The sequence below is a fragment of the Cyrtonyx montezumae genome, unplaced genomic scaffold (genome assembly GCF_038088225.1).
Source record: "Cyrtonyx montezumae isolate F1298 unplaced genomic scaffold, pur_monq_1.0 scaffold_23, whole genome shotgun sequence".
Classification (NCBI taxonomy): Eukaryota; Metazoa; Chordata; class Aves; order Galliformes; family Odontophoridae; genus Cyrtonyx; species Cyrtonyx montezumae.
Window position 1 is genome coordinate 10,475,848 of NW_027071970.1, and position 12,572 is coordinate 10,488,419.

General features: G+C 40.5%; 1 protein-coding gene across 1 annotated transcript in view; it reads right to left on the minus strand.

Moving 5' to 3' along the window:
• Positions 1-2,411: 2,411 nt before the first annotated feature.
• The window catches only part of IFT81 (intraflagellar transport 81), a 35,314-nt gene continuing 25,153 nt past the window's right edge, over positions 2,412-12,572 (minus strand). Inside the window, exons 11-18 of the mRNA XM_065739184.1 lie at positions 11,854-12,003; positions 10,660-10,788; positions 9,634-9,723; positions 8,155-8,241; positions 7,306-7,377; positions 7,134-7,219; positions 3,602-3,647; positions 2,412-2,686 (exon numbers count right to left, since the gene is read on the minus strand). Of these exons, the coding sequence (XP_065595256.1) occupies positions 2,504-2,686; positions 3,602-3,647; positions 7,134-7,219; positions 7,306-7,377; positions 8,155-8,241; positions 9,634-9,723; positions 10,660-10,788; positions 11,854-12,003 (843 nt within the window). The 3' untranslated portion in view covers positions 2,412-2,503. The remainder of the gene's footprint in view (positions 2,687-3,601; positions 3,648-7,133; positions 7,220-7,305; positions 7,378-8,154; positions 8,242-9,633; positions 9,724-10,659; positions 10,789-11,853; positions 12,004-12,572) is intronic.

A 12,572-nucleotide genomic window follows, 5' to 3' on the forward strand; every position in this document is an offset into this window, starting at 1 on the left:
CAGCAATTTTACCACATGGTATGTTTAATCTTATTAATTAACCAGCTAAATTATTAATAATAACAAAATACTCAAAATTAAGAGTAAGCTTTTCCTTACAAGTTAGGAAGCAAAGGTGCAACTGCAAAATCTTTGTGTGCTCCCTTCAAATCATGAACTACACGGGAAAGCAGAAACCATTAAGGCTGCACTTATTAAATGTCCACTTATATAAAAGGTAAAAATAGCTTTTGAGTTTTCCCAATTTTCTTTTCATAACAGTCATTATGATTTTCTGCTTCGTCTCAGAAAGTAATTTTGCTGCTGCTTGGTGTATAATCTGTGTGCCCTTTCTCAGTGCTGTACAAATGACAGAGCACTAATCAGATCAGAGCAACAATCACGTCACCATTGAGTAACTAGCAATAAACTGTTTTTACAAGGAAGAAAGATGAACTATTTTTAGGGTAAGTGAACAGAAAAACAGAAAATGATTATACTCAGCCTTACTCCACATCACTGCTATGAATTTCAGAAGCATTGCTTTCTCCTGGGCAGCAGACTAATCGCTGCAATAAATCTTGGTACAAATGGTCCACTCAAATAGGATTTTTAGGGATTTGTTAGAAAATCTTGAGGTATATAAAATGCCCTTCCTCCACATCCCACTCTGGTGGCTTTGGACCACAAACAGTCCTCCAGCACTGATTACTAAGTAACCTGAATACCCAGGAAGCAGCTGCTGGTGGCAACGGAGCACCTTCTCCCCACTTTAACTGCCAGAGTCCCACACAGCAGCCTTCCCTCCCTGCTCACAGATCATGTGCATAGCAGAGAGTGCTGCTTCCCCTTGTCCTGGGAAAGAGCAATGTGCAGCTGTTGAGAAAGACTATCTTCAGCTATTCAGCAGTGTGGGAGGGCTTGCATGAGGATGTCCTGAGTATCTCTGGACACGCTCCTTAGGCGTGCAGTGGGATGTGGAACCTTTTTGGGACACGGGAAATGTAATTAAGTGACCCTAAGGCTTTTAAACCTCGTTCTCCTGCGGCCCAGACAGAAAGCAGTCAGTAAGAATTTACTTTCCATTACTTCTTTCACCAATGAAAAGCTATTACCATTCAGTCAAAATGTAGTAATTGTTTTTTATTTGAGTTCTGTTAGCAGATACACTTAATGTAAAGACAAACTGGGAACTGTAGTTACCATACCCTCCCTTGATAGAGAAAATAGCAGATCTCTCAGTTAGGTGTCAGAGAAAGCTAAATAATTTATGTCCAAATTACATCTCAAAGAATTATCAGTGAAAAAATCCATTCTTATTTAGTCAGGAAAAAGAAAAAAAAAATCAATAAGCCAAGAGCCTGCAGAAGAACAGCAGGAGCTCTCGTCACCCACACTTATCTCTCTGCTTCTGCTCTTTTGATTGTGACTAAGAGGTGCTCATCAGAAATGATGAAGCGTGAGGGACAGTTTCAAGCCCCATCTGCATTCCTCTTACCCTGGGTTAGCTGAGGGTCTCGTGATGCAATTTTTAGGTCTGTGACAGTTGCCTGTGGCCCACAGGTCAAAGCCTGAGCACAAGGGAGCCTTGCATATCTGTTCTGCATACCCTAACATATGCAGGAACCCTGAGCCACATTTACATCCTCCAGGAGCCCTCCACTCCTGGGATTTTGCTCTCTGGATAGTGCAACCACTTTGGAACCACACTGCACAGGTACAACAGCAAAACATCTTCAATTGAGAAAGGTTTTAGTGCACCACAGCTAATGCTTTCACAGGGACAACTAAGAAAAATTAGAAAAAGATGTTTCTATATATTGCAAGAAATAGAGAAAAATAGAGAATCGTTAAAAACTACAACAGATAATGGAAAAAGCTCAGAATCCAAGTGATTGTTTCCAGAGCCCAGCCCTGACGCTATTGCAGTGGACTGTCTCCTGGAAGCACAATCAGTTTAATTGAACCACACAAAGAAAGTATGACTAGGAGTGTGCAAGCAAGGTCTGTGCAGCTCAGAGTGAAAATGGCTCCATTCTTGCCAGTCACACTAGATGAATAAAGACAATGGGGAAGGAGAGGGCCAAGCCAGGAGGTCCACAATTATCCATCAAGTACCAGCCCTTGCAAAAATATAACCTCAGCGATACAGAATAAGGAGCAGAGCAATTACGTAAGTTTTCTGTGACCCTGGAAAAGGATTTGTTTTCCTTTGATCTCTCTGCAGATGCATGCCATTCCCAGCCTTCTGAAACAAAGATTTATGACGAGGCTCACCCTAGCACAGATCTCATAACAGATCTTCCTCACCATGTTTTGTCGTCACTTAAACAATGGAGGAACAACTTCATAGTTTAGGTGCACTTTATCCATCACAGAAAACAGCATACAACAAATTCATAAAGAAACCATGAAAGCAAAAACATAGAAAAAGGTTACCACGAAAGCAACAACGTTTAAAACAAGGTTACCTTTGAGAGGCCAACCCACCATCTTCTCACCTGACGTGGGTACAAAGAAGAGCTCACAGCACAAGCCTGTCTTTACCTGCTTCCTGGATGACTTGACCAATGGCTGTTTGATTCTGCTGTTTTAGAAAACATTCTCTCTTACATTCTATTAACTGCTCAAAATCCTGCCACATTTTGATCTGCTTCATATTTGGCCCGTGACTTTCCCGTACAACTTTCTGCTTCTCTCGTAATTTCTGTTAAAAATATAAAAATATATTATTGTCAAAACAGCCTACATCACAAAAATTACTTATAAAGGCAGCCAGGAACGACGAGGATTTTTACAAGCTACTGAAATATTAGTTTTGTGCAAGTTAGTAACACTCCCTACAAGTGACAGATGAATTAGCACTGGGGATGTAGGCATCTGCTCTGGAGGGACTGAGAATCATTACAAAGTTTTAAAACTGTCTCGTATATTTGAGCTAAAAGCTGAGTTTATTTCCATACAAAGCTCTTACAGTGTCAAGTAGCAGCCTGCAATGCATTCATACGATCAGATTATAAACCTGACATTAATGTTTTACAATGAAACCTGCTATTGATCGTTAACAGCGACGGCCCAGCCCTGTAAAAATCCCTCAACAGACTGACTCATAAAAAGGAAACCAGTAAAAGAAAGATGTTCAGTGTGAATGCTAAGTCTAACCTCTTCCGTGCTGCTCTGAGCTCCGTGGACAACTGCTTTTGTTTAGCACTGGTACAATGATGATCCCTTGGCCTTTAATAACAATGATAAGACTGACAGGCCCAAAATTTATTGTCATCAACGGGTTGCTTTATATACAGCATCAAATTTGAGCTGGCACAGTTTGTCATGCCCATGTTTCAGTTCCTTATCCAAATGGTTTACTGGGAATGTGCTGTCACGTTAAGCTGTTGGACTATCTTTCACAAGTGGCTCATGCTATACTCTGCAGGAAATCAAGCCCTGAAGAGCTAGCATGATCTCTTCTCAGAGTATTAATTACCACTGCCAGCAGTGATGGAATTTTCTTTGTAGGCTGCAATATGCTTTTTATAAAAGACTGACCACAGCCTTTGGTAATAAGGCCCATGAAAATATGAATGCTATGATTTTTTTCACATGGTAAAAACCTCGTTCTTACCTTCCCAAGGTTTTCTTGTTCAAGGATCATTCGTGTATACTGTTCTCTAAAGGAAATACATAATAATTTTATTATGATTTTGTCTGGTTCTTTATAACGTGACAGAATAATGATGAAAGCATAAAGAATTCTGAACGTATCAGGAGGCTCATAAATGAGGTGAGGCAGAAAGAGGAAGCACGAAGAAACATTTCTGTCATTAGACAACAAATTCCACGACATCAGAGTCCAGATCACTCTGATTCTCCCAGTTATGCAGTTCGCAAAAGCAATACTGGATGAGAGCTCTTACATTTCTGAACCAGGCATAATTATTGCTGCTTCAAGCTTGAAGACCACAGCAAAACATTCAGGTGGTGGTATTCTGAACTCAGCCAGGAGCCTGCTTTGTACAAGCATCAAAGATTACAAATTCACAGCCCTTAAACACTGTAAGTGTGGTGTTAGAACGAGTGGGAAAACACAGGAACGAAAAAGAAGAGCATTTCAAATCCAATCTCTGCAAAGGAACCGCCGTGGGTTCCTCACTTCCAGAAAACAGCCATCACATTGAGGTGCCTAAATTTAGGTTTAGGAGTGATGACTGTTGACATACAATATAAAAAATCTTGGCTGTACACCTTTGTCCGTAACAGTGGCTGGATCACCTTCTGACACAGGCAAACTCAGTACCTGAAACCTGACAATATAGTATTACAAAGTGTAGCAGCACAGTTCAGGCATGTTAAAGTACTTATTTTGTTTTTAGATTGGACAAAAATCTCTTTGCTGAATTACTTGAAAAAAAAATGTATTTTGAGTGTAATGGTACACGAAGAGACTGAGAGGTTTCTCATGGAGTACAAAATAACCCAGCTCACATCAAGAACTTTTCAAACTGCTCAAATAGAAGAACTTTGCATAGAGAAATCCTAATTTCCAAATGGAAATATCAGCCTTCCCAATATCAGAGTGTGAAAGCTTCTGGAGCGCAGTGAGCAGCAGTGCAGAACCACTGCATCATGTTCCTTATGTTCCTTCCATCCCTAGGAGGTCCTCCAAGATTCTGCCCGGAGCACTTGGGCCCCAGAATGCAGCTGGAGCACGTTATGATCTGTCACTCTTGGACAATTCCAGCCAGAACAAATCAGAGCAGTCCTGAGGCTGCTCCAAGAGCTGTGCAGACACAGCTGATCCCTCAGCAGATCCGAGAGACACAGAACAGCACCGAGTCTCCTTATTTCCACTGCACATAGCATATGCTCACACACATTGGGCCTTAAAAATATTTTTTTGTTTAATAGAATTTTCAAAGTAATAAAATCAGATGTCTTTGGTAGTAAGCTTTTCTTTACTATTTATAATGATGACTGGAAAGAATGCAACTTGATAACTTCATTAAAAAAATATATTCTATTTTTAGAGAGGAAAATTAACTTTTCGCATTCCTAAGAACTGACTGCACGGAACAGAGTTTATGTTCAAAAAAAGAGGGTTGGAAATAAGACATTTTTTGTTCAATACGTTGTTAGGAAAGTGCTGTTCTATTTATGGTTCATTTTCACTCCGTTTACATTCCACTGCCTGCTGAAAAATACATTCACATTCTAAAATGATGTCTAGAAACATGTTTTTTTGTGGTTTTTTTTGGTGAAGATGTCTGTATTGAAGTTTGTTGTAATTCATTTAAACGCAATTAGCGTGCGACCTCTCACACAAGGTCAGAAATGTGTATAGTCACTGTGAGAGGGAGAATATCTTCTGTGCCCCCATTAGCAAGCAAAGCAGGGACAGCAGAGAGTGGTAATGCTCGCTCACATTCCCCTCACCATACCTGGGATGACATAGCTGGACTCGCCCTAAATTCCAGCACTTGGATTCAGTGGCTTGTCTGTGTGAGTATCACACTGTGCATGCTCTTGTCACAAGTGTTTGAGCTGGAGCACTTTTTGCTTAACATTTGTGAATAAAACCTCCCTTCCCTGCAGAGCCATAAAAGGACAGTGCCTGCTGTCCGACCCTCGTTTCCTCTCAGCTGCTTGCTGGTGCTGCCTTTCATACTAATGAATATTCACATCATCACTGAGGTCTTTCCTCGCAGCTGCTTTTCTTTACACACTTCTACTTTATTTTGTTATTGCCTGCTTTTGTTAGATAAAATCGTTCTCAGCCCACTTCCCAGTGAAGAAATTGCCTCAGATGACATTTGCCTGTCTGGATGGGGCTTTGGGCAGCCTGGCCTAGTGGGAGCTATCCCCAGCAGCGGGGTTTAAAACAAAATGATCTTTAAGAGCCCTTCCACCCCAAACAATCCTGTGATGCTACATTTATTTCCCACTTAGGATAGCTTCCCTAGTTGCCACCACTGCAAACAGAACTGCCCAGAGATTATTCTGAAAGGCATAAGCCTAACAGGACAGATAACTTGGGAAATTAACTTATTCTTCCATCTCCTTAGAGAAATGACAGACAACTTTAAGTTCTTTCTTCTTCTTGTGACATCTGCATGACAAACGTTCTCAAGCTTTGCAATGAAATGCAGAATGATTATTGTCTAATTAAGTTTTGTCTTTGCAGTGCTGCTCAGTGATGTTTTTGAACTGTTTTGTGAATGGCACAGTTCTGTGAGGCACTTTGGCACGTTGTACCAAAGACTGCACGTGAACCACAGCTCTAACACGACAGTTCATGCAGATCTCAAGTAGCAATCTGTCACATCTCTGAAATACAAATGCAGCAATCTAAGAAGAGGCCTCACATCAAAGATCAATATTGCTGTGGATTTTGAAGTCTACCCAATAAAACCAACTGCTCATTGATGCAGGTAGTGAGACAGAGAGGTACAAGGCAGAGCTGATTCCCCCTCTGCACTGAACTAAAAATGGGATACTCTAGAGACTCCTTCATACAGTAGTACCAGACAAAACCAAAGGGCCTTAAAAACCTCTCACTTTGATGCAACTGTCTTGTCAATGAAATGGAGCTTAAAGATGAAAGTTACTGATATGGCACAGAAACCTCAAAAAAAAAAAAAAAAAGAGCAAAACAAAAGCAGTTACAATATGAACATGCAGTCCTCCATTTCCAGAGCAGCGTTGGTAACAGCTACTGCATCTGAAAGGACAGCAGATTTGCAAGGAGTTGCCAGAATTTGAGGGCACTGTATTGTTGCTCTTTTGAGAGGTGGTAGATCATCTCCTACAAACTCAGGGCAAACTTGGCAGACATTACGCCTGGTAGAGCCATGCTTCCCGTGGGACCTAGCTGAAGCACAGCTTATCTGAGCTAATGCCAACAGGGGCTGTGAGTTAAAGCCACTATCTGGGGCCTATAATCTCCAGCAGGAGGGGAAAATCTTCTGGTATGTCTGAGAGAACTCATAGGTTTACAGCAGCATATACTGGAATTCAAGAAGCTTATTTTTAGATTATTATAGAGTTTCTAAATTTATCAGGTGAACTCCTCCAGTTCAAATGCCAGTGAGAAAATTCCCAACTTCACTCTCAGTTTATATCCTTCAATTTAACACAAAAGAAACACACTAGTACAGTACCGAATTGCCTTTCTTCTCTCCTGTGGATCTGGGGAGACGTACGTCTTCATTTCCTCTTTAACACGCTGCAGCTGTATTTCTAGATTCTAAAACAAAAGATACAAATATTTTAAAAACACATAAATCCTATTTCATCTCACAGAGCATGATTTAATCCCTCCTGTGACCTTACTCTTTTCATGCAGTTCACGTAATGGTAGTTGCTTTCCTCCTGAGCACACTCCTCCTGAAGCCCCTTCACTTCCTGTAGTACGAGAATCAGATTTCAATGGCTGTTCTCACTGAAGATCCACACCATGTGCTCTGTGTCACCACATAAACCACGAGTCCATAATACAAAAGGCATCATTCTGAACTGTTCATTTCCTGTGTGCTTCTAGAATTTTATATATATTAACGCTGTTCCCATGTCAGAATATTTAACTGGTTTAGGTACCTCCCATCCTCAAAGAGCTGTAAGTCACACACAGGCAAGCTCCCTGACATATCTATATTGCTCTATTTAGAAAAAAAGGTTTTATTTCTGTCCATAATTTTCAAGAATGCACGATGAGTCACATTTAATGAAGAATCCTTGCCATCAGCTTCAATGCATTAATTAGCCATTGGATTGGTTCTGCTAAATTAAAGAGTATGCTAAACGCATGTGAAGATTTGTCTTAATAAATTAATCCTTAACGTTTTACTGTGAAATTCTTTTCTAACAGATACTTAGGTCAGCAGGATTCCTGGCAGATGCCTCTTCTTTCACTCTTGCTAATCAGTGCTGGACTTCAGTGGATGGGCTGAGGTAGCACTGAGTTCATTGCTGCTGCTCAGAACAGGAAGCGTGTGGGACTGCAGCTCATGCACAGCAGCTTCTGGCATGGTCTGCATAGTTGTGGATCACCACTGACTCAGTGCCACCTGAAGTGAACCTAGACCTTCCATACCCAGAGGGAAGGCAGGGAAAGTACTGAACTGTAGTGAGTAATGCATTGCATGGCATTTATTAAGCTGTGTGACCAAGCCACCATCTTACCTGTTCCAGCGTGGAGCGATTGCTCTCTAACCCTGCTGCACAACTGTCATACTGGGTTTTCTTTTCATCACATTCTTGAGTTAATTCCTTATGTGAAGAGGGCAGAAGGGTACATAAATGAAATCTTCAATTGACTGACAGGTGACATTCAAGCAGGCTCTTGCTGGTCTCACATCAACCTCAGCTACTGGCACGCTCCCTGACACTTATGTAAACTCAGCAGGCACGTGGGTACTGTTACACACACATGGTGAGGCTGCATAGTGGTGAACAAGCTGTATGCACCACAACACTGCATGCAAATTTCCTCTTTTCAACCACAGAAGATCATTAGGGCAGCACTGGCAAGAAAACTGAGAAACGACTACAAAATTGGAGATGAAGAATTATACCCTTGCTACCTATGAAAGAACAGCTTTTAAGTGGCACACAACAAATGGCTTAGATGGATTTCACTTGGTGACACTTTAAATAGAACCATTAAAAATAAGTTTTCTGGAAATTTAGTTGATAGATAAAGGGACAGCTCGATTTACTCCAGTGTCAATGAGCCTGCTCACAGCAGCTGTGGACCTGAATGACTTCTTCAGCTGTCTGTAAAATTCTGAAAACAGATGGATAAATCTGTCATTCCAGAGGACTAATATAGGACTTAGATGAACGTACACAACCATTGGGATGAAGTTTATTTCTGATCTATTTAAAAAAGAGAGAGATATTTGAGATCTCTGCTGCCGTGGAGCACAAAAAGCTTTGGAACTGATTTGAAAGCTAACTTTGCTGTCATTTTGAAGCATTATTTTTATTATTTACCATTATAGGCCATTTTTGCTTTGATTTTTAATTACTATAAAGGACAAAATCTCAGTGTGAATCTGTGCCTGAACTGTTAGCTTTTAGAAATTCCAGTCTTTCACTTGTTGCTTGTTGAAAATCATTCCTGACTTATTCTGCTGTTTCCAGCTTTTCTCCAGAGCTGATTACATCCTTATATAGCACAGCAGAGATCTGTGAGTTACGGCCATTTGTGATTTTGACCTTAACTGTGAAGAATGAGAGGAAGGTTTAATACATTAAAATAAACCTACTTCAAGACTGAAAAAAAAAAGACACTAAATGAAGCATGCAGTTAAATAAAGTTATGAGATGATGGAGTTTTGCAGTAGTTGAAGCATTTAGATGCCTGGTACATGAAATCAAACTTAAACGAACCATGCTCTGACTTGTATTCCTGCACTGTCTCAGCTCCTGCATTGTAGATCCTCAACCACAGGAGGTGCAAATAACTCAATGCCACTGCGTATCAACACATGCCCCTTAAATCTACCGGTACAATGAACTCCTGCTCTGACTCCAGCTCCTGACTGCAGGGAGAGATGTGCACAGCAAAACATAGGACTGCCCCCCAACGTCTGCCTGCTGCCTGCCCTATTTCATCCATAAGCAGTGTTCAAAGTATTCTGAAGTGTTCCTACCAACCTGGCACTTTTGACGCAGCTGTCTCAGTTCTTTGATGACAGGAGCTAGGCTCGACTTCTTCTCTGCCACCATAGCATTCAGTTTCTTTACCTGGAAGAGGGACAAAGTATTATATGCTGATAATATGGTATTAACACATTTATATCATTAGGATTGTGAAAAGAGACAAAAAACAAATTATCAAGAGGGAAAAAATACCCAAAGAACTATGAGACAAAAGAAGACTGAACTGTATATAACATAATGTAAGTGCAGAACTAATTAACAGAGGGAAAGAGCCTGCATTGCACTGAGGTCATTACCACAAACCAGACCACTTCTGTTCCCATTGTTTAACAGAACACCAAGAGCAGCAGATCCATGTGCCAGATGCCTGAATGGCTTAAGGAGAGGGGAAAACAAAGGAGCTGCACAGCTACACTGACAGAAGAGATCTTTACATAAATCAACCAGCCAAAAAACCTCTGCATAGGTGAAATAAAGTTTGAACTTGCTAAAACAGAATCACTTCAAAATATTTACACTGAAAATTCTGCCCAGCTTTCTATTTGAGATTCATCCTGTTTTGATTTTACCACTTTATTTTTGAAGTGCCCTAATGATTTCAAAGAATGTTATTTTGCTTTGGCTCCTTTATAATATTTTGCTTCTATGGCTACATGGTAAGTTAAAACACTGCAGATCTGAGGACAACTGAAAATTAGGCTATAGAGAAGAAATAACCTTTAGTTCTTCAGACAAGTGAAAAATGTTTAAATGAATGCTTAACTCCAGTGAGTTATATGCATTTTAGAAAATGATGCTGTAGAAGACTCAAGCAGTTTATCTGGTCAAATAATAGGCAAAAAGAAAGTGAAAACCAAAGACAAGACTTGCTACCTACACTGCTGGAAAGTACCTATCCTTCTATATCAACCTGTACTAAAAGAAAGTGAAACACCCAACTAGAACATTCCACTTGGTTTTATACTCTGAGGAACCAGATATCGAAAATGTGGCAATACAACAGTTAAAGACAAGCATCACCATTTCAGACATGTTGTCTAGTGTCTGCCCTTTCATCCCATCCACTTCGCTCTTCACTGCAGACACTCTTTCCAGCTCCTCCTGAGTGTAACTATATCCAGAAATACCTTTCTTGTCTTCAATGGCTTGCTGCAGACACAAAATAAATCCTGAATGTGAATCCATTAATTAATAGAGCAAATTACTTCATAAAGATGCAATACCGTAAGAAGTGGAAAAGTACTGTAATCCATTTATTTTAAAAGCCATTAGTAATGTAGCTGCCACAAACTTTTCCTCTCGTGCCTCTACAGCAAGCTAGTAACAACTTCCTGTAATACATCCATGTTCTGTCATCAAATGCCCAATGAAATTAGCAGGAGGTTTCCACAATGAGCAATGGGCTCTAGGTCAGGCTGTGAAGGAGCTTGATATGTGAAACCCAGATGGTCAGTCAGAAGATGTGAGGTAGCTGACTTTTTGTGAACATCTGTCAAGCTAAACTAAATAAATACTACATTAATTATAGTGATATTAATGCCAGATTACAACATTCTTGCACGATATGACAAAATATATGTAAAATTCATATTTAATTAAGTGCTGATGTAATCAGCAATGCTTGCTCATTAAGTATGCAATGGAGGGACTTTCAGTAAGCTGAAAGCTAGGTGCTGATTTGCAGTGTGCAAAACACTCATTTTTAAAGTGTCATCCGTCTGTGAACACCAAGTCAATTATCCTCCAACATCTTTTACAAGCATGTTTTTTAGGAAAACATTTGTCTCTACAAGGAGCTGCTGCTGTGTCAAACGTTCTGCAGATGTTCTCAGCACACACAGTCCAACAGGCCACTCTGCCCAGGGCTAGAATGGGCACGTTTGATATTAAGGGAAAAGCCTAACATAAGAATGCAGCCCCACTCCGATTGGAGTTATTTGAAGATCTACCACTGAATTCAGAGAGCATGATTGAGCCCCTCATTCTACAGAGAAACTGCAGATCATTCAAGACTGCCTGTAAAAAACTGTTGGTGAACATGAAGTACAACAGCTTAGCAAACAGAAATAGATTTTGTACCCTAATGACTCTTTTACTGGTGACAGTAGGATGGTATGCATGAGAAAATAACCAAACAGCATCCACCTCATTACACAGCTAGCCAGCAAGGAAGGAAGGGTGGTGGACTGCAGGACTAGGAAGTGCCTGTATTACCAACTGCTGCTGAAGAGCCTCATGCTGCTGTTTTAAGAGTTCTTCTGTCCTCTGGAGGATGCCATACTCAGCTGTAATTTCTGCTATTTCCAGTCGCTTCCTTTTATATACTGTGTTCTTGCTCCGGAGCTTATTAACATAGAGTTTGAACTGCAGTGAGAGAGAACAGAAGCATCCATCATAAAACTCGAAGTGAAAAAGGGCAGGGTCTCATCACCGACTGATTTTCCTATCAGGACTGCATGCTGAAGGTGAAGTGTTTAGAATCTGGAACCAAGGATTCCCAGAGTCTATTTACTGTCAGCAGTGTTTGGTTGCTGTGTGAGATAAGAAATCCAGCTCTAATGCTCTACCCCAGCTCAACCATTTGCAATAGGAAGACCCTTCAGTTCTGCTCACCACCATTTGACTGCTGGAAAACTGATTACTGTTTCCAAGATGTTCTGAGAATCATGGACAATAAAGTCAATGTAATAGGAATCTGCACATTTAGCAGAGCACCAGATGAGCACAGCAGACCAAAGACATGGTAAGAAAGGACAGTGAAAAGCAGAACATAATCCTTCTTTTTAACTGCTAGTTCTCAAAATTTGATGCTCTCTTTCCTCGACTCGTTCAATGTCGCTGGTTAAAGTTTTAAAAATGGGAAAATAAAAGCAGAGTCCGTGCATAGAAGCAGAGAAATGCAGCATGTTCCACCCAAATCTGGAGGAATTGGG